At 41.3% G+C, this 19,593-nt stretch overlaps 5 protein-coding genes across 6 annotated transcripts; 3 read left to right on the forward strand and 2 right to left on the reverse strand.

The window, feature by feature from the left end:
• Positions 1–1,066: 1,066 nt before the first annotated feature.
• LOC6639399 (putative uncharacterized protein DDB_G0277255) lies at positions 1,067–10,260 on the reverse strand. The gene is made up of 6 exons (XM_023181737.2): positions 9,313–10,260; positions 3,359–3,590; positions 3,150–3,294; positions 2,972–3,092; positions 2,168–2,910; positions 1,067–2,095 (listed from the first exon to the last, which is right to left on the reverse strand). The coding sequence occupies exons 1-6, from the start codon at positions 9,393–9,395 to the stop codon at positions 1,533–1,535; spliced, it is 1,887 nt and encodes a 628-aa protein (XP_023037505.1). The 5' UTR covers positions 9,396–10,260; the 3' UTR covers positions 1,067–1,532.
• Positions 10,261–10,400: 140 nt separating this feature from the next.
• LOC6639398 lies at positions 10,401–11,326 on the forward strand. The gene has a single exon (XM_002062480.3). It carries the CDS (start codon positions 10,472–10,474, stop codon positions 11,210–11,212), a length of 741 nt encoding a protein of 246 aa, XP_002062516.1. The 5' UTR covers positions 10,401–10,471; the 3' UTR covers positions 11,213–11,326.
• A 96-nt stretch (positions 11,327–11,422) lies between these two features.
• LOC6639023 (TOM1-like protein 2) lies at positions 11,423–15,919 on the reverse strand. Of its 2 annotated transcripts, XM_015179117.3 has the most exons (7): positions 15,849–15,919; positions 15,665–15,784; positions 13,676–14,127; positions 12,859–13,607; positions 12,601–12,787; positions 12,359–12,409; positions 11,423–11,993 (listed from the first exon to the last, which is right to left on the reverse strand). In XM_015179117.3, the coding sequence occupies exons 2-7, from the start codon at positions 15,729–15,731 to the stop codon at positions 11,805–11,807; spliced, it is 1,695 nt and encodes a 564-aa protein (XP_015034603.1). In that variant the 5' UTR covers positions 15,732–15,784; positions 15,849–15,919; the 3' UTR covers positions 11,423–11,804. The 2 variants fall into 2 exon arrangements, with proteins under 2 accessions (XP_015034603.1, XP_023037504.1); XM_023181736.2 differs by having other exon boundaries at positions 12,610–12,787; positions 15,665–15,912.
• Positions 15,920–16,393: 474 nt separating this feature from the next.
• Positions 16,394–19,518, forward strand: LOC6639022 (trafficking protein particle complex subunit 3). The gene is made up of 3 exons (XM_002062478.4): positions 16,394–16,450; positions 18,579–18,989; positions 19,134–19,518. Exons 1-3 carry the CDS (start codon positions 16,412–16,414, stop codon positions 19,218–19,220), a joined length of 537 nt encoding a protein of 178 aa, XP_002062514.1. The 5' UTR covers positions 16,394–16,411; the 3' UTR covers positions 19,221–19,518.
• On the forward strand, positions 16,396–18,119 carry LOC26529505 (nuclear transcription factor Y subunit alpha). The gene is made up of 2 exons (XM_023181741.2): positions 16,396–16,450; positions 16,600–18,119. Exon 2 carries the CDS (start codon positions 16,654–16,656, stop codon positions 17,857–17,859), a length of 1,206 nt encoding a protein of 401 aa, XP_023037509.1. The 5' UTR covers positions 16,396–16,450; positions 16,600–16,653; the 3' UTR covers positions 17,860–18,119.
• Positions 19,519–19,593: the final 75 nt, after the last annotated feature.

Here is a 19,593-nt window from a genome sequence, read left to right on the forward strand (position 1 = left end):
CGTGATGATTGCACATATTTTTTTTTATTATTTTGAAAATATTTAATATGTAATAAAAAATTTAGTTTGCATTTAGTTTTTGTTGTTGTATTTATGCTCGTAACTTGCAGCGATCATAAGTATGCATATATATTTTTAGATATACATATATATATGTATGTGTGTTTGTATATTATGCTATATTCTCTAAAACTAAAACGGCTTTCCTTTACACATCGATCGCATTAAATGAGGGCCGCTGAAGCTGTTTGGGCCGAGCCCGAACTTCAAGGAGCATTTGCGCTTTTCATTTATCTTTGTATGTAAATGTTGAGAAAGCTTTTCTTATCAATTTTCTTTTCTTTTTTGTTGTCAGTTTAGTGGCTGTCATGTTGGGTTTTGTTTTTGTTGTTGTTGTTGCTAGTTGCAACTTTTTCTTGTTCTTGTTGTTAAGTAAAATTGTTTGATGTTTTATGATGTGGGTGTGATTTTTAGATGTGTGTGTGTATGTGTGGGTGTAAGTGTATGTATATTCAAATTCAATGACGCTTAATCACAGATCAATTTTTTAAATTTTCATTTTGACTTAGAAGTTAAGAAACACAAAAAAAATTAAGAATAATAATTCACAATTCGTCATCGTTTGTTTCCTTCTTCACTCTCTTCGATCGTTCTTCTACAGCATTTACATCTCGTACACCTGGACTAAAATATATATGTAGGTATGTATATGTATTTATGAAAGTATGTTTGGATTTTGGGTTGTATATTTTGGCTTTGGGTCAGCGGGCGGGAGCTGTGAAATATATGAGATGAGGTTTTTCTTGGGGAAGATGGAGGTCGGTCTATGCGAATTTACGTCATACGAATGTATACAGATACTTGTGTATATATATATATATTGATTAATCGTGCACACTATGCAACAATCTCTGATGTTTATAATACTAGCTACACTAATAGCTTCCAAAATAACAGAAAAGATGCCATTTGCATAGTCCCGTAAGAATATTAACAATTGTTCATATTCGCTGAAAGATTTTCAAGCTACATCGATTGCATAATAAAGTAAAGAGTACCTGTTGCATAGTGTAATAATTGGTAAATTGTAATCCGTGGCGATTTGTGACTCCAGCAAGATGAAGTTAGTTAACCATTTAAAGATCCCTTGCCATTCGGGGTTCACATTAATATATACATATATTGATTTTTTGTTCAGTGCCTAAAACTAATTACAATTCTCAAACGATATCTGTTAATAATGTCTTAAAGGTTTTGTTCTACATCTTGTATCATCATTTTGTGTTTTGTTTCATTTTCTTGTCATGTTTTCTTTCGCAGTCTCAAATTGTTCATGGTTTATGGTTCGATGATGAAAATAATATAAGCTAGTTCAAAGTATATATAAAAACAAAGGACAACTTGACAAATCTGTAGTTAGGAAGATAGATCGATAGATAGATACATAGGTATAAGTTATTGTTATAGAGAGTTTGTGTAAGTATTTGTGGCGGGGTGGAATTGGGGTTTCTGTTTCTGTCCATGGTGGCTGATCACTTTTTGATGAGACTTTCACAGCTGCTGCTGAGATTTGGCAACGATTTGAAGAACAAACGAGAGCGATCCATTTGAATATCGGCTGACGAGTGGTTTGCCTGCCGATTGGGCCCATTGTCGACCACTTCATCCACGCCAGCATCAAAGGAACGATGCTGCTTTCTGATCAGCTGCTGCTGCTGCTGCTGCTGCTGTTGTTGCTGCTGCTGCTGATGATGATGACTGGCATAAGCCGCTGGCGGTGATAAGGGTGATGTGGGTAGATCCATGTCGAGCACTACATCCGTTGGATGATCCTTCTTATCCAGCTTATCCAGGCAATCGGTTAGACAGCATCCCAACTGTTGGCTGTAGTCCATCATCTTTGGAGGCGTACAAAAGTCATAGGGTTGGGCTTGTCCCAGTCCATTGTCATTAAGTATATCACGATTCTCCAGAAAGATGGACGAATTGGAATAGCGTTTCGTCTGATGCGGCTTGTAGACAAATCCCCCCAAGCCATTGGCCACAGCATGAGAGACACCGCTGCTGATTGACGGAGCCTTGTGCTCTCCGCTGCCTGCAAGTCAGCGAAGAGAAGAGAAGAGATTGTTAAATGTGATATGTGAGGAGGAATGCTTCGGTCACTTACCACTGAAACTGCTCAATTGAAGGGCATTTTCCCGACCCGTGTCTGTGGATAGACCCGAGGCGCTCAGATCTTGCCTTGAGCCGGCACACAGATCTGTGTTGGAGCCACGACTGGAGCTCTCCGAGTGCTCGAGGACATTGTGTATGGAGTCATGGAACGGTGTCATGCTACCCGAACCCTGCGGGCAAGGACGAAACGAGGAGATCTGCGAGACGACGTCGTCTAGGGCCCAATCTCGGTCATAATTATGTTGAGATTGAGAGCACTCGATATTGGCAGCGACGGCCACTTGGCCCAGATGATGATGATGATGGAGGTGATGCTGCTGATCACCCTGCTCCAGTTCCAGTTGATGCTGCTGATCCTCCTGGTGAAGCTGATGCTCTGGGTGTTGATGATGCTGTTGTTGCTGCACATTCATAGAGTCCTCGGTTTGGGTACCAGCCGCACAGCTGCTGCCATTGCTGTGTGGAGGCAAAGGGAGACGTTGTTGCAGCAGTCCGCCGCCTCCCCCAAAGCCTCCACCCGCCATTGAGGAAGCAGCTCCATTTTCTAAATTAGCCGCGCACGAAGATCCATCTCCGGCAGATCCGCCTATATTGTTAATCTCGACTGTACCGGCTCCTGACCCCTGACCCATCGACTCACTAAAGTGCTGCTGCTGCTGATGATGGCTTCCCGCCACAGGCGAGGGTGGAGCCAAGGGATGAATCTTCTCTGGGGCATTTTGGATAAGTAGAATTCTGCAAAGAGATCATATTCAAAACTCTGTCTCATTATCACTTCGTTCTAGTGGGATCGAACCTGTTGCGTGCCTTCCAACGATGACAGAGATGCAAGTAGGCTTTACATTGGATATACATAAAGACAAAGCCGCCGGTTAGACCCACCGTAACCACAGCCAATTTCGTCCAGAAGGGCCAATCTGAAATCCAATCTCCAAAGTAAAAGATATCCCTAAAATCCACTTCGGGGTGCTTACCTATCTGACCACGTTGGACATCATCCGCTGCCCGCTCGATGAGCACGCACAGCGACCAAATGACACACAAGGCAGCAGCCAAGTGGAAAAGCACCGAGCAGCAGAGACGCCGCCGTTCAATTCCGGAGATGTCAAGGCTGCGCCACTGTAAAAAAAAAATGGAAATTGGTTAGATAAAACGACGACTTTGTTGTTGGGACTGAACTCACCTCGTTGAATGGCTTGATTTTGGTATGCATGATGAATGGAAATTTGCAGAGCTCACATGAATTCGTCTCAGATGCAGTCAGCCATTGCTGGAGACAGGCCTGATGCACATACTTGAGGCTGCCCGAGCAATAGCACGGCGTTAGCAACGGATTCTGTGGATCGCTCTCGCAATGGCAGATCCGACAAATGTCGCCGCTATTCTGCGAGGCCTGACTCGAACCGGAACCGAATCTGGAAGAAGAAAAATATGTACATAGATTAGATAGAAGGGGTCGTGATGATTTCAAAGATCTATGGGGGGTAACACCTGGGACTTGCTCCTGTGACCTTTGTCTGTCGGCAATGGACGACACGTGGCCACCCCACGCACCCACACACACAGACACACAATAGAATAGATGTACATTAAAGAAGAGCACAAAAAGCAGATGCAAACAATTGCGACGCACCTGCAGATAACTTATTATGAACTGTGGCCCCTCGAGGAGCCCTCCCCCTCCCAACCATTCCGCGTTGGGATTGGCGCGTGGCAAAGGGGTCTTCCCCATCACAGTCTAGAGATGAGAGATGCCACTAATGGAAACCATTTTGACGGAACCAGCATCAGAGAATTTTCATCTCTTTATCTGAACTTGATTGGCAGCATAAAGCTTCTTTTTCTCTCTACCAGCAGCAGCAGCAATCGAGAAGGAGAGTCCCGTCTGTCAGTCAGTCAGTTGGAGGAGGAAGGGCTGGCTACGTGGTCCTCCTCCCCTTTGTTTGTGGCCTTTCAACAAAGGATTGGAAATTGGTTCTGTTGCCTCATTATGCCAATAACTGTTCGTTCGACCGCTAGAGAGTACGTCACTCCAATTGACTTCTGTGCGTCTGTCGTCTGCCCCCCCGTCCTGTCCAACTCTTCTCTGTCTATATCTGCATATTCATAACTTTTTCCCCTCTGTCATATGTAATTTTTGAAGCATAAATTAATACAAATGATGGAAATGAACTCGTGAATGTGAGTAATATTAATGTAAAACACACTCAGTGTGTGTGTGAAGTGTGTGTGCCTGTCACGTTTAATTCATACACAACAAAATGAATCACAGCAAAAATTGGCAGCTGTATACAGAATCAGTTTCTTTTCGAAAGTGTTGTCCACACAGTGGCAATTCCCTCCGCTCAAAAGTCACGTTCCTAACAACACACATTGTTCCGTAATCACACCAGAATATATACAACTACTATATATTACATACTAAGTGTACATACATACATATATGTATGTATATATGTATATTTAGTTGGTTAGTTACATCGACAAGTTGGACAAACTGCTGAAATATCAAAGCAATAAACTCATTTCCGTTTAATATTCTAAAAATTCTTTAGAACTTGATTCTATATAGACACACACTCTTTCTACCGATATGAGCTTTTCCCTCTCAGATATAGCAGAACCCTTTCGCAACAATTGGGTTCCATGCCATCAAAAACGTTTAACTTTGTATGAAGATCTCTTTTGGTTGATTTGAAATGAATTTCAATTACGTTTCGCACGACTTCTTTCCGAAAACGATATTCGGGGGGAGGGGAAGGGCAAGGGGAAACCCCTTCGTCAATCGATTCATATGCATATATCGATTCCCCACACATTGGGATTTACTGTTAAGAATTTGGAGCTGGAAATGGATAGATTCGAATCGGCTGGGGTTGGCAATTAACTTTCGGTTAGTCGGGGGGAGGATAGTCATCATCTATCATTATGGCCCCAATTAAATAGCACACCCTATGCAGGGTGCAGTGGTTACGGGTGCAAGGGGCGGGTGGTGTTCGGTGGGTTAAAGCCGAAAACTTTTACTTTCCAATTTATAGAGCCAGCCAATAATCGAGGAGGGCCAGAGGTGGACGGGAAGCGGCGACCTACCTCCATTTGCCACATTCGTGTACAGCTTTTTTTTTAGAGTGCGTGATTGCGGACGAAGGACGAACACAGGACACACACTTACTCACTCCACTCCCTTGGTCTGTGTCTCTGTGTGGTTCCATTTGTTGTGGCTGTCGACAGGGAAGACTTGAACTGAAACTGGGGACATGGTCAGGGACATGGGCATGGTCGGTCATGGGCTTTCATGTGGCATGTGTTTCGTTAGTTGCGTTGCGTTGTCTCTAATACTTTGGATTTTAGCAATTGACTTTGTCCTTGGATCGATGGAAACCTCCTACCCACTAGAGCTTCCTGCTAGTAGTTGTAAGTTCATAAAATATATATGTATGTATGTATGTACGGCGAAGGACATGGGGTGGGAGGGGTTAAGTATCCTCTTCGTTGCGTAGTCGCAACAAATTCTATTACTTTCTAAGTAAATTGAAGTGAAGGACGAAGGCAAAAAGCAGAACAGGACGGCAAAGTGCAGACAGGATGGCATTCTCTCGGTCTTGTTGGCATCCTGCCGGCTAACTCGCACTTTCCTTTTCACCTGTTTCCTCTTTGCTTTCCTCTGTGCCAATACCACAGAATCAAATCAGAGAAAATGAAATGAAAAAACAGTTTCCGCACTTGATAAGCGTGTGTCTGTGTGTCTGTGTGTGTGTGTGTCTGTGTGTGTGTATTGATGATTGACGCAATAATTAGCCGCAATTAGCATTCGATAATCGAATCATACACACACAAATATATATCTTTATGGCATTTCTTGAGAGTTGAAACATGTTTTCGCTTCTTTTTTAAGCAACAACAAAGATTTAAAAGTTTCTTCTCTTTTTTCTTGTTTGGGATTTCTTCTGCAATTTCAAGGAGTGTTTGCTTTGTGAAGTTTGTTCCTCTTCCTTAATAACGTGACGATGATGACGGTTAACAATGATATACTATACTATAGATCGATCTTCGATCGTGTTGCGTCTGTTATCACATGACGCGAAATTGATTTTGAAAATGAAGGAGTTGTTTCATTTAAAGTTCGTTTAGATGACTAAATCATCGCTTAATGTCTCCCACTCTCTCTCTCTCTCTCTCGCTTTGTCTCTGTCTCCGTTTTCGGTGTGATCGATATTTCATTTCGTTTATGGTAGAAACTTTATAACAAAAGTTGTTTACACCTTCTCAAAGGGCGGGCAAAAGGCACACACACACATATGATGCTATCGCATTTCCATTTGAACACTGATGAGGGAAGGGTGGTGCTTGGGGGGAGCGGCATTGAAAGCGGAGACAGGTGCAAAAGTGAATGAAAACTTTTCAGCTCACTATGTGTGTGTGTGTGTGTGTGTGTGTGTGTGTGTGTGAGTGTGCGTGTGTGGTTATTGCCGGCTTTCGGGTGGTTTCTCAAGTTTCAATTGCAATTGCAGGCACCAGGATTCAGAATGAGCGGGAAAGGGGGGAGCGGAATGTTCCAAAGAAGCATTTGCTGTTTGCCCTTGTCAACATTTTGTTTCCGCTGTCATTCCAATGAATTTTACTCGGCCAATAGCAATTCTATACATGTATGTATGTATGTACACTTGGCCATCAATTGGGCAGGGTTGAGGGTTTGAAAATGGATTAAAAAGTTGTTTTTCCTCCTTGTCAAAAGGTAATCAGTCAATTGCTTGCATTATCACTGAGTGGGAATTAATGTTATCAGATAACAGAGTTGGGGCAATAACCAATACCCCAGATTCTACTCTAGATATAGCGATCGTAAAGGAGAATAGCCGATAAAATCATCACAAGAGCGGAAGGGGGAGAATCCGCCACTGTGGATCAGACACACAAATGTGACAAGGCGTAAATGAAAGTGAGAGTATGATGAGATGAAGTCGTTCATGGAGTAAGGCTAAACCCGTTTTGTGCAGTGGTCGATCTAGATGTAGATCTGGGGCAGGAAATTTCCCTGATATCCTGCATTGAGGATCCGAAACCTAATCACTTTCATTCTCTTACATTTAAAGAGCGAAAGAATGAAACAAAAGCAGATAAAATAAATAATGATAATCGTATGACCAACTAAACAACGACAACAAAAAGAGGGCGTAGAGCAAGAAAGACTCCCTCTCTCTCTCTCTGCCTCAATCGCTCCCTGTGGGTTAGAGGGTTGGGAGAGGGGGAGGGGGGAGAATCCAACAGTTGGGCTTTTGTTTGATATTTTGCGCATTACTTTTGTCATTTTTTGTGTTGGTTGGTGGATTGAAGAAACTTATTTTTAAGCTCCAACTGGTTTTGGTTTGGTCTGGATGGAGGTAATGTCAGGGCAATTAATGCTAAAAAGTCAAGCAGTGATGAGGGCGCTCCTCCAACCCCCCTCTCCACCACACCCCTCTCACAGTGGGATATGGAAGTAGTTGTGCCCCTTTGTTTGCTTATTATATATGTATGTATATCATGTGCTCTACACCCGATGTGTGTACACTTATGTCTATATATATATATATATACGTTTGTATAGTACAACAATATGTGCAATAGTTGAGAGAATTTCTTATCAGTTTTGTCGTATATATTTTCCTTTTTGTTGCTTCGTTCGTTCGTCGTTTGCTGCTCCATTTTACATTTTCACATTATACTTGGGCAAATATTTAAGTGAGCCAACAGCAAAAGATACTTAATACGTTTATTCTGTATATGTATATGTTTGTGTCTGTGTTTGTATTTGTATGAGAAAGATATATATACAAAATATTTGTATACACTTGAACTTATTGATCGCAATTGAAAATAATTTGGCCTATGACCTGTGGAAAAGTGTTGTCAGGGGCATCATAGGACCAGGAATATGGTCGAATTGTTGAATTTCTTGAGATCTTCATCGAGTTGGAGAACTATCTACGACTTTTCTCCCAGTGTATGGCACCTTTGGGTGCTGGGTGCTGGTGGGTGGTAAAGAGCTGCTAAATAGGTGTCATTATCTATGACAGATTAGATTTGTAATGTTGATAAAGTCGTCCAGAGGTTTCACACTCTGGAAGGTGTTGACTGACTTCGTGCTCTCCGTGTGCTATAAATTATAGTAGGAATTTATTTCACATAAATATTTACATCGGATCGGATTGAGTAGAAACGGGTTCAAGTTGGCTTACAAGTTGCACATGTGAATAAATATTTGCATATTAGACTTGGTTAATTATGCAAAAACAAATGGGATTTATTGCAAAATTAAGACTACTGGAATTACACATAATAATCAATTGGATTTCCGTTTAACGTCTCCATTAGTTTAAGCATATTAGCAATTTTAATGATAGTTATTAGCAGCTACTTTAAACTAAATGCCGCACTGACTTGGTGTGAGCCCAAAACCAGCTCTAAACGCTATGGAAGAATGGATCAATGAATGAATGACTAGCTTCTCGGCGTCAGTTCCATTGCAAACAACGAAATTGCATGGGAACTTCCCAGGCCTGAGGCCTAAGGGAAACAAAGGCGGCTTTGGGCGCCATTCTCATGATCGGATTTCATTATGATTGTTATTAAGGGTAAGTGGCTGATAAAGGCGAATCCGAATGGATTTTATAGAGAAAAGTTACTCATTCATTGAGATCAAACTACGTAGATGTGGAATGGCTTAGGGAAGGAGGTTAGTGGAGGAAAGAAGAGTGACAAAAGGAATAGAGATTACTACGGAGCCCAACAGACTCTGTTGGAGTATATTATCGATTCAACTTGCCGAAATGTTTGCTCCTTAATTTGGCTCGAATCACAAATGTCAGAATGTGGTCCTTGTCGTTTCAATTTTGTTGTCCAATCAACTACTTCAACTTATAAATAATGACTGACCGCACCACCTAACCACCCACTGACCCTTGGCAATTGTTTAGGGGGGTTTTGGGGGGAGGCGAAGAGGAATGAAGGTTATTATTTAACTTAAAGGTTTGCCGCTTAATAATTTATACACGTTTTTTTGTCGTTTGGTTTGTTTTTCTTTTTTGGGGTCTGCATGTCAAGGACATTCTATGATAAGATGGCGGGAAAAAGGTAGGGGAATCGGAGGAGACTTACCTGACATTCGCATAGGGCTGACCCGAACTATTCCAATCCACATGCTCAATGTCGGATGAAGTTTTCGCATTATCGCAAGGCATTTTAGTTTTGAGTTCACTTTGGATCTGATCTGGATCTGGATTTTATTTGTTTTTATTCTTTCATATTTGTTAAGTTTTTTGTTTTCAACCCAGACACAACGGATTCACCTTGCCTCGGGGTCTACACACACACACACACACACCTCGACGCCTCTTCAGTCCTTGCCTTTGTCTATTTGTTTCTTATTTCTTTTCGTTTTCTTCTATCTTTCTTTTGTTTATTTTTATATGATAAACAGATGCCGCTGCTGACGTCGCTGCTGCCGCCGCAGTCACCGCTGTTGTTTTTATTTATAGCAAACGCAGGTCCCGTTAGGTGCTGCTGCTCTTGGCCGGGCTTACTTCGATTTTTTTTTCTTTATTGTGTTTCTTTTCTTTCGCAAAATCTATTGCACTTTTAGATGTTGGTTCTTTAGAAGGCAACGAACTTCTTTTGCAATCTCTGCCCTCTGCCCAGCCACTTCTATTGCTGCTGCTGCTTTCGTTTTTGCGTGTTGTGTGTGCAAGTGCGATTGTGTATGTTTGTTTGCATATGCGCTTGTAGGGGGTTTTCAACTTTGTGTGATTTTCTGAATTTTTCCGCGGTAAAATAACTTAATAATTGTTTGCATTTATTTCACATTTGCATATTTATTAATTTTTGATTATTTCTTTCCGTCACGACGCTGATGCTAGACGCAAAGGCAATCACAAAACACAAACAAAAAAATTATTAGCCGGGAGAACGTTTTCTAAAATGAACTGACAGCCCCAAAGACCTCCAATGTTTTGATATTGACTTAATCTTTATACACTTTTGACACAAATAATTAAGCAATTTATTTCGCTCCTGCCGCACCAGCACGAGCTGCTATCGCAAAATATTATCGATAAATATAAATAAAAACAAAGTGCCTTATATTGTTCCCACTATGTTTATGAAATACTGGTACCTGTTAAAATAGGGGATCAATATACTGGGCATGAAAAAGTGTTGGTTAACGCCAAAGTTAAACGATCTATCGATGGTGTCACTTCAATATTTATGTCATCTCTAACGTACCGGTAGCTCAAAACTTTGTTATTGTTTACTTACCATGAGTTTCATTGTGAAATTATTAGAACGCACTCAACTCACACATAGTCAGGTGGAAGATGTGAAGCCATTTATTTATGCCCACAGCAAATGGCTGGAGGATGAACTGGAATTGGATATTGTAGTTACCAGCAGTAATCTTCCGTACCGTGGATCACTTAAATTCAATGATATTCGTACCGCTGCCGAAGAATTGGATCAGCCGTATGAAGAGTTCTTTGAGGAGTGCAAGAAGGCCCTCACCACCAACATGGGTCTGACGGGATTCGATTATGAAGTCAGTTCTCCTGACAGCCAGACGACGGCGACGACGCCGGAGGCAGTATTCAAGCTATTCAAGTGTTCTGGCTATGAAACACTTTATCTGGATATTCCGCTTCGCAAAGTCTCCAACTGTTTCAGTTTATTGGATGCAGCTATAGAACAAACCAATGATTCCAATTCCTCTAGTGTGCTGGGAAAGGACTCTCAAGTTCTTGTAGAATATGAAAAGTTCATACAGGAGACCAAATCTAGGGAAGCGAAAATGCTGAAAAAGTTTTTACTCTTGATCAATGAGAAGAAAGCAAAAATTGAAGAACTGGAATTGAAGTTAGAAAAAGCGAGAGGTCGTCGACCAACCGCAGAGAAGGAGGATAGTGATACGGATAAAGAGCTCGAACAAGTGGAGCAAGACGAACCTGGGGAGGAGGATGAGGAGGAGGATATCTATGGTGGTCCCACACAGGCCATGAATGTATAATATTTTGCTTTAAAGAGAGATGCTTTTCTTGTTTTAGTATGTGCTTGAATGTATTTTTCTTCTTTTAAAGTTTCTGGTAAAATAAATTAGCTTTAAGATCGTATATATATATATATATATATGTATATATATGCGTGTGTATGTATGTATATAAATAAACAACAAATAGACTTTAAACATAATACATTATTACAATTAGATATACCGTCAATAATATTTTGTGGCTTACAAATAGAGCAACACAAGATTTTGCATTTTTTTTTTGGAATAATTTTTCGTATATAATAATAATATATATCTATAGGTGAAAATCAGGAAATATTGGGAGGTATAGTGATAAAAACATAAACAAAAAAGCATTTTACATAAATCGGTTTCATATGTAATGTAGTTATGCTGCTATTATATAGTAGACGTTATGTATAAATATGTATGTTATATTGTTGTTGCTGTTATTGTTGTTGGTTGTAACATTTTTTTCTTTTATTTTATTTTTGTTTGAAAGAGTAAACAATCAGAAATAGCTGATGATGGAATTGGAGTTGGAGGAGGATCAGAAGGCTACTTGCATCATCACTGAGATGGTGATCACTCAGAGAGCCAACAGATCCTCATCAGCTCCTTGTTTCTTTGGTGTCTTTCGTAAACTATCTGAATTGGCGGCGGCACTAACGGAATTCGTTGCATTAATGGTTGGAAGATTTTCAGCGGCAGCGGCACGTTCTTCAAGAAATTTATCGAATTCGGAACTGGTCAGCTCCTCGATGCCGTCAATCTCTTTCTATATTGGTTAAAAGGGGGTACATAGAAAGCCACATTAATTCCAATATCAAATATTTCAAACAAATTCATTAACAACATTAACAAAAATAAGTGAAAAAGCAAAATTAATCGAATGAAAGGTGATACTTGTGAGAGGAAACCGGCATGAAAAGTTCCAAACATCAGCAGTTTTCTCTAGGAAAAATTTCGACTGGATCTAAATATACATATGTATGTAGATATGAGTTTATATTGTCTTTCATTCTCGTTTAAGACTTTGAGTTTGAGACTTTTCAATTCATGATAACTTAGGCGTTGTTGTTGTCATGGATTAATGAGAGTTAAACAAGTGTTGTTGTTGTTGTTCATGATGTTACTACTTACTGAGGTGCCCAACCAAGCTTCCATTTCATCGATCTCATTCTCTTTTGTTGACTATCGTGCCAAAACAAATCAAATCGAAGGAACCAAATCACAGTGTAAATGAAACACAAAAGAAAAATTGAAATTTAAAAATCAACGAAAAAACCAAAATTAGCCCAAATTAAGGAGAATATTTTTAAATAGGAAATATAGATCAAACAACAAATTAGTTAGATCAAATTCCAATGGTTTCGATTACTCACTTTACTTACCACCGACGGATCGCCGGTTGAGCGTATTTGCGGGTTCTGTTTTTGTTGCTGTTGTTGTTGATGGTGCTGCTGCTGATGAGATTGTTGCTGTTGTTGTTGCTGCTGTTGTTGTTGTTGTTGGGGCTTGCTGCCAGCAGCAGCATCCACAGAAAGTATATCCCGTAACAGATCAGTTTTACTGAAACGTATTAAACAAAAACCAATTAGTTGCAACAAAGGATAGATGGAAAGTGCTTTGATGATGCTTACTCAGTGCGTGATTGGGCCAGCATATCAAACTCATCGGCAGCGGCAGAGGAAGCTCCACCTTTTTGAGCTGCAGAGGCCCCAGCAACTCCGCCACCAGCACCAGCACCTAAACTGAGCTGGCCAAAGCTTTGGGGCAATTGTGGCTGCTGCTCTTCGCTACTTTCAATCAAATCAATTAATAGTTGATCACTTTGGGGTGTGTTACTAGCGGCAGCGGCAGCCGTTGCGGCGGATGATGCAGGCGGCGAAGGCAGAGTAGGTGCTGCTGTTGCAGCTGCTGGAGGAACACCCATGGCAGCGCCCAGCACTGCCGCAGGTGATGTAACTCCTGGCCCGGCTCCGCTCTGACATTGCTCACGGTTCTTTTCATAACGCTGATGCCGTAGGAATAGATTATTGAGCTCATCATTGATGCGCAGAAACTCGGCGGTCAATTCATCATCCTGAACGCGACCAATTAAATCCACAATACGCGACTGCATCTCCTTGCAGGTGGAGGTCAGTTCAGTGAGCAAGGCATAATCATCAGGAGACTCGAAGCCGGGTTTTAATACACTCAGCATTTCACTCAATATGGACATATTATTGGTCACTATTTCTAATTCTGCCCGCAGCTTGGCCGCCTGTTCCGGTGTCAGATGCAAGGGACCAGTGCTGCTGCTAGGTGGTCCAGTGTTAACCGCAGCTGCCACCATCTGTTGATGTTGCGGCGAAATGGCATGATGTTGTGCATGAACCTCCGGCACACTCTAAATAGAATAGAAACATAATCTATCATGATTCGATCCGTTACCTATGTATTATCCAACCCACTTACCCTTTGTGGCGTATAGATCGGAGCCATGGCATCCAAATCGGTGGCTGGAAACTCAATTCCCTTGTTTTTCAGTTCCATATACATTTGCGTTACGCCATTGAGATCCGGCTGATTTTTAAAGGCATCTGCCCAGATTTGTATAAGACTTAAAACCTTCTCCTGCATAATAGCCGGCGGATCATTTTTCGGTCCAATCAGTTTGACCAGATCATTGATGAAGTCCTTTTGGGATACCAGCACATGGAAGGCCTTGCCGCAATTCTTTACGCAGGTCTCCAGCACAGTGAGTGTGTACATTATCACCTGATTGTTTTTGCCGGCATTCTGTGAGAGTCGTTTCCGTATGGCACGCATGGCATCGCGGGCCGTATCCGAGGATTCGTTTATCATATCGCAGATTTCCATATTGGCTGCCCAATTCTCGGAGGCCAAACTGGCATCAGTGGCAGCCTCTGGAATTATTTTACAAACGAAATATGAATTAAAACACATTCAATAATCACTAACGGTTGTTTAAATTAATTTAGCCTTTTTTTGGTTTTGAAATTACAAATTCGGCTAGTAAAGTTGCCAGCACTGATATGCAGCGGTATTATTTGTAATGATTTGTTTTTGTTTTGTTGTATATTTTGTTTTCACTGCATTAGTGATGGGGGGTCATTCTCCCTCTTTCGCTCTCTCTCTCTCTCTCTCTCTTTATTGCAACAACAATATAATTAGAAAATTTTGTAATCTAATCAAAACATAACTGCACTGGATAATAGTTAAGAGTGAATTAAAAAGAGACAGACGCAGTCGCTATAAGCTAGAGGGAATGAAACGGAATAGGGCATGGGAAGATTTTGGGGTAAAGGGGAGACAAAAATGAAGCAACAAATTAGCAAGGCAACACACACACAGAGACAGAAAAACGCACAAACAAACATATTGCACAGTCATGCTTAAAATGACTAGGAAAATGGAATGAAATAAATTCACACATTTATTTTATGTAACTAAGTCAAACCAAAAAAGCTATGACGAATTGGTTTGCCTTTAGTATTCCTATTAGTAGAAAAATAAGTTTAGGTTTTAATAGGCCGAAAATTAGCGGAGGGCGTACGGAGCTGGGGCTAACAGGATGAGCTATAATCAAAAAAGTTGCGGACAGGTGGGCAGGAGCAGGTGTATGGGAAGTAAGGTGCAAAAATAGTGGCAGGCTTGAGGAGTCTTAAGGAACGAAATCGAAGCATGAGGCAATAAGGCAACATGGAAGTGTAAAAGCAAACTGACTAAGCGTCATCAAAATGGACTAACAGCCCAAAATCGTAATAGCCCAATCATTCCCTTGCCTATGCCAATAAGTAAATACAAAATATATGTGAGTTAATATTGATGAACAACAAATTACTCACACACACACACACCCAACTCCGTCCTCTCACCCACCTACCAACCGCCAACAATTTCAAATGTAATCTTATCAGAAGAAGCCAATTGCCACCAACTTGGCTCATACTCAGTTACTGAGAGATTCTTGCGGTGAATTTTGCCATAGTGATACGTATACATGTTGATATGTACATATGTATGAATAATAAAAAAAGAGGCAACAACAAATCCATTTTCCATTTTCTCTTTACTTTTTAGGCTTTGGTTTGTTATTTCTTTTTTTTTTGTGGTGGGCGGGCGGCTTAGGTGCAAGATGTGTGTGCGTGCCACATATTGGGGCCAGAAAGAAAGTTGTGAAAATTCAATTTTCCAGTGGTTCCTCGGCCCGTCAGTCATTTGAAGGAAATTCTGGATTTTTGACATTTTCAAGCGAAATGGAAATGCGCAAATATTTGCTTAATAAATACATATATAGTGCAATATTGTCAGAGCATCTGGATTGAATCACTCAAACACCCCCACACACACAGACATTAGCAGCAGCAGCGACAGCAGAGCAGGGCTGGGAGTGGAGCGGGGCAACGGTCGTAGCTTTCAGTTTTCCATTTCCCCACTCACCGATACGTTGTCCTATGGGAGTTGAGAATACATTCCCCAGAGCGCCCACATTGAAGAACGAAGCCATTTTTGAATATTATTTTTACTGTTGTAGTCTTTGTTCGCGCACTTCACCTGACACTGGTTCGAATAAAAAAATTATAATATGTTTCCAAAAAATTTCCGTATTGTTTTTCTTATTTACTCTGCTGACACCTGGAGCTCTGAGCAAATTGTTTATACGCTCTCTGCGTTGTTGTTGTTCTGATTGTTGTTGTTGCTGTATGTGCTCTAATCAACGCAGGGTTGATTTATTTTGGGTTCATCGCAAGCCACATAGACGGAAGGTAGCGCAAACAAATGATTATGCGAGAGTAGACTCTTATTTCGGTAATGCAACATTTTAACTGTATGGCTAGCAATTGACAGCGAGAATATGTTAAATTTAAAAGAAATGAAAAATTATACTTGTCAACAATAGTTGGTGTAGGTGCAAACCTAAACCACACTCTACTGGTTGACGTCTCTTATTGTTGACGTCACGCTGACGCACATGGGTGCCGCTCTGCTGAATTATCTTCTGACATTACCTAGCGACTTCGTCACTAGAAAAACTATCGATATATGCAGAGACAAACACATGCAACCCTGAATCAAGAACTGTACCTGGCAACTCTATATACTTTGCGTGAAAATAGGAGGAAAAACTGACATTTCTAAAAGAAAACAAAACGCCGTCTTATTGCACATATAGAAAATAGCACAAAAATGTCGCGACAAGCCACTCGACTTGATGCCAAAAAAGTGGTAAGTTAAGAAGAGAGTAAATTGTTAAGAGAAGAGGGGACCCTAACTATAGGTTAGCTTTAGTTTCGGCTAGTTAGTTCTTTATGTTTTTTTTTTTTTGCCAAGTGACACCTCAAAAATCGGCTTCATATTCCGTTCCGCTTTTCCAGTAAGTTGGTAAATGTGTGTAATGTGTGAGAGAGGAACAATAAACGAGGAAACACATGGAAAACCATTTTAGCAGTAACCAACAACAACGTACCTCAACCAACGTATCAGCGCCTAGAATGAGCTCCGCCGCAGCCGGTAACAGCAGCGCCAATAACAACAATACCCACAATCAGCAGCAACAGCAGCAGAGCAACAACAATGCCGCCGCCCAAGCTGCCGTCGCCGCCCAACAAGCTGCTACTAACGCTCAACCCATACAGGTGATTCCGATGCCAATGCTGCCCACAGGGGCGGCACAAATCATAATTGGGCAGCAACCACAGACACAGACGGCCACTGCAGGACTGCAGCCGCAGTTGATACCCTTGCAGGCCAATCAGATCATGCTCCAGGCGCAGCAACAACCGCAGATGCAAGTGATGCAGCTGCCCGATGGCCAAACCATATTTTATCAGGCGCCCACTATAGCCGCTTTAGATCCAAATGCGGCAGCGGCAGTGGCTGCCCAACCCACACCCCACTATCTCAATATAAATGGTCAACTAGTGCAGATAACACCAGCCGCGAATACAAATCCAGGAGCTCAGGGTGGTCAGCAGATCATAATGGTTCCACAGACAACCATGGCAGCAGTTAATGCAGCAGCTCAAGGAGGAGCCGCCAATGTGATCACCCAGCAGCAACAGCAGGCGCACCAACAGCATCAGCAGCAGCAACATCAAGTGCAGCAAGTGCATCAGCTTCAAACTCAGGTCCAGGCAGTTGCAACCACCTCCACGGCTGGTGTTGGTGCTGCTTCCGTCGTTGGTGCTACCGCTGCAGCTGCCGCTTCGGCGGCGAATAACATCAGTGCCGATGTTAGCACTAGCACCACTGGCACCAATACCACCAGCGAAGACGAGAATTCTAAGGGTGAAGCCGATGAGGAGCCCCTCTATGTGAATGCCAAGCAATACAAACGCATTCTAATCCGGCGGCAGGCCAGAGCGAAGTTGGAGTCCCGCATACCCAAGGAACGCTGCAAGTATTTGCATGAATCTCGTCATCGGCATGCGATGAATCGGGCGCGGGGCGAAGGCGGTCGCTTCCATTCCGCTCAGGAGAAGGGCGATTCCAGTGGTCTAGACGGCGGAGGTAGCCTTCAGATGGCCCCAAGCGGCGGGGCCACACTCAGTCGGGGAACTGCGCGCGCTCCCCCCAAACTGATTGCTCCACATCAGACCCCAAGCATAACGATAACGGCCATAAAGACGGAATAGTAGCCGGATAGTTCGTTCACACTCGTTCGTTTAGACCGTGTCTCTAACTCTACGCCTAAAATACAGCTATGTTTGTGTAAAATGTATATTTATCTCTTATATATAATTAAAAGTAAAAGCTGATGAAATAGTTCAAAACAGATAACAGATATCCATGGAATATTATAATTTTTAACTCTCTATTATGTCATTAGATTTAAAACACACACATAAGAAATCATCAGAAAAACTGTATAAATAATAAATCTAATTATACCGAATCCAAAAAAACTGCAAAGTCTTCTCCAACAGTTTACTAACACTTTTTTCATTTTCAAACTCAGAAGAATTGTTTTCTCGCGGAACTCGGAAAAATTTAACATTATAAGAATGTATTTGATCAATTTGTTTCCAACTGATGGGACTTCGGTTTCAATTTGGCCATATCAAATAGTTGCAAACTTAATGCTATTTTAATAACTACAGAAAATTCAAACAATTCTAAGAAACTGAGCCAGATGACTTAAGTAAATTTCGAAACGGAGTTTACCCTTTTTTTTCATATCGTGCCCAATCCGATTCGAGTAATCAATAGTTCCATTCTTTTTCTATTTTTCTTCTTCCAAATTTGTTTTTCAAATTTTTATTTTTTGTTTATGTTTTTTTTCTTTCCTTTCCCTTTCCTTTCCATTCCATTATTTTGGTTTTTTTTCTGCCTACTTCCTTGGCTTCTCTGGAAGAACTCCGAATTCCTGACCCTCACCTATGGCGCCCTGGTCACCCAAATGCTGCGTGACTTTGAGAACGTCGAGGATGTAAACAAACAATTGGAGCGCATTGGCTACAACATGGGCATGCGTCTGATCGAGGACTTTCTGGCTCGCACTTCGGCGCCCCGTTGCCTGGAGATGCGGGAGACAGCCGATCGGATACAGCAGGCATTTCGCATATATCTCAATATACAGCCAACTATATCGAATTGGTCGGCGGCCAGTGATGAGTTCTCGCTAATCTTTGATTCGAATCCATTGACGGAATTTGTTGAGCTGCCAGCGGACTTGACCAATTTGCGTTATTCGGCCATACTAAGTGGTTGCATACGTGGTGCCCTCGAGATGGTACAATTGGAGGTGCAGTGCTGGTTTGTACAGGTAAGGACATCTGTCTCTCTCTCTCTCTCTCTCTGTTTCTGTGTGTATGGGGTGTGTGGGATTGATATGTGTGTGTGTGTGTGGATTTTGTGGAATACTTTTTTTTTATTATCTTGAATCTTCTAATTTTTGGTTTCTTGGCAGGATCAGCTCAAAGGCGACAATGTGACGGAGTTGCGCGTAAAGTTTGTGCGACGTCTCGAGGAGGTCATACCAGCTGGAGAGGATTAAAACAATACAGAATATACAGAGAAGCAGATCAGAAGAAGAACAACAACAACAACAAGATGAAGGAGATATATATATATATATAGAGAATTTGATATGTTTAAGACGTTAGGCAGAGAGCTGGCTGGAGGCGTTAGAAGAAGCTGCATTCCGGAGCAAAAACAACAACAACAAAAAACAATAAATTTTTGTTTTATGTTTTATTCGACTTTATACAAAAAATGATTTCCATTTTTACTGGATAATACCATAACAATATAATATAGTAAAAATATATATACACAAATACATATATATATATTTAATAATTTTTTGCATATAATATACAAATTCAAAGCATTAATTATGAATATATACATATATATAGATATATATA

The sequence above is a fragment of the Drosophila willistoni genome, assembly GCF_018902025.1.
Source record: "Drosophila willistoni isolate 14030-0811.24 chromosome XR unlocalized genomic scaffold, UCI_dwil_1.1 Seg144, whole genome shotgun sequence".
Classification (NCBI taxonomy): Eukaryota; Metazoa; Arthropoda; class Insecta; order Diptera; family Drosophilidae; genus Drosophila; species Drosophila willistoni.

Bases quoted from the DNA above. Each gene is read 5' to 3' on its own strand.
- LOC6639399 (XM_023181737.2), bottom strand. From the start codon at position 9,395: ATGCCTTGCGATAATGCGAAAACTTCATCCGACATTGAGCATGTGGAT. The intron at 3,093-3,149 runs GTAAGCACCCCG...ATTGGATTTCAG, and splicing joins TGTCCAACGTGGTCAGATAG to ATTGGCCCTTCTGGACGAAA. The intron at 2,096-2,167 runs GTAAGTGACCGA...GCTGACTTGCAG, and splicing joins TCAATTGAGCAGTTTCAGTG to GCAGCGGAGAGCACAAGGCT.
- LOC6639022 (XM_002062478.4), top strand. From the start codon at position 16,412: ATGTCGCGACAAGCCACTCGACTTGATGCCAAAAAAGTG. The intron at 16,451-18,578 runs GTAAGTTAAGAA...CTTCTCTGGAAG, and splicing joins GACTTGATGCCAAAAAAGTG to AACTCCGAATTCCTGACCCT. The intron at 18,990-19,133 runs GTAAGGACATCT...GTTTCTTGGCAG, and splicing joins TGCAGTGCTGGTTTGTACAG to GATCAGCTCAAAGGCGACAA.
- LOC6639023 (XM_015179117.3), bottom strand. From the start codon at position 15,731: ATGGCTTCGTTCTTCAATGTGGGCGCTCTGGGGAATGTATTCTCAACT. The intron at 14,128-15,664 runs GTGAGTGGGGAA...AAATAATTCCAG, and splicing joins TCCCATAGGACAACGTATCG to AGGCTGCCACTGATGCCAGT. The intron at 12,410-12,600 runs GTGAGTAATCGA...TTGGCACGATAG, and splicing joins ATCCGTCGGTGGTAAGTAAA to TCAACAAAAGAGAATGAGAT.
- LOC6639398 (XM_002062480.3), top strand. From the start codon at position 10,472: ATGAGTTTCATTGTGAAATTATTAGAACGCACTCAACTCACACATAGT.
- LOC26529505 (XM_023181741.2), top strand. From the start codon at position 16,654: ATGGAAAACCATTTTAGCAGTAACCAACAACAACGTACCTCAACCAAC.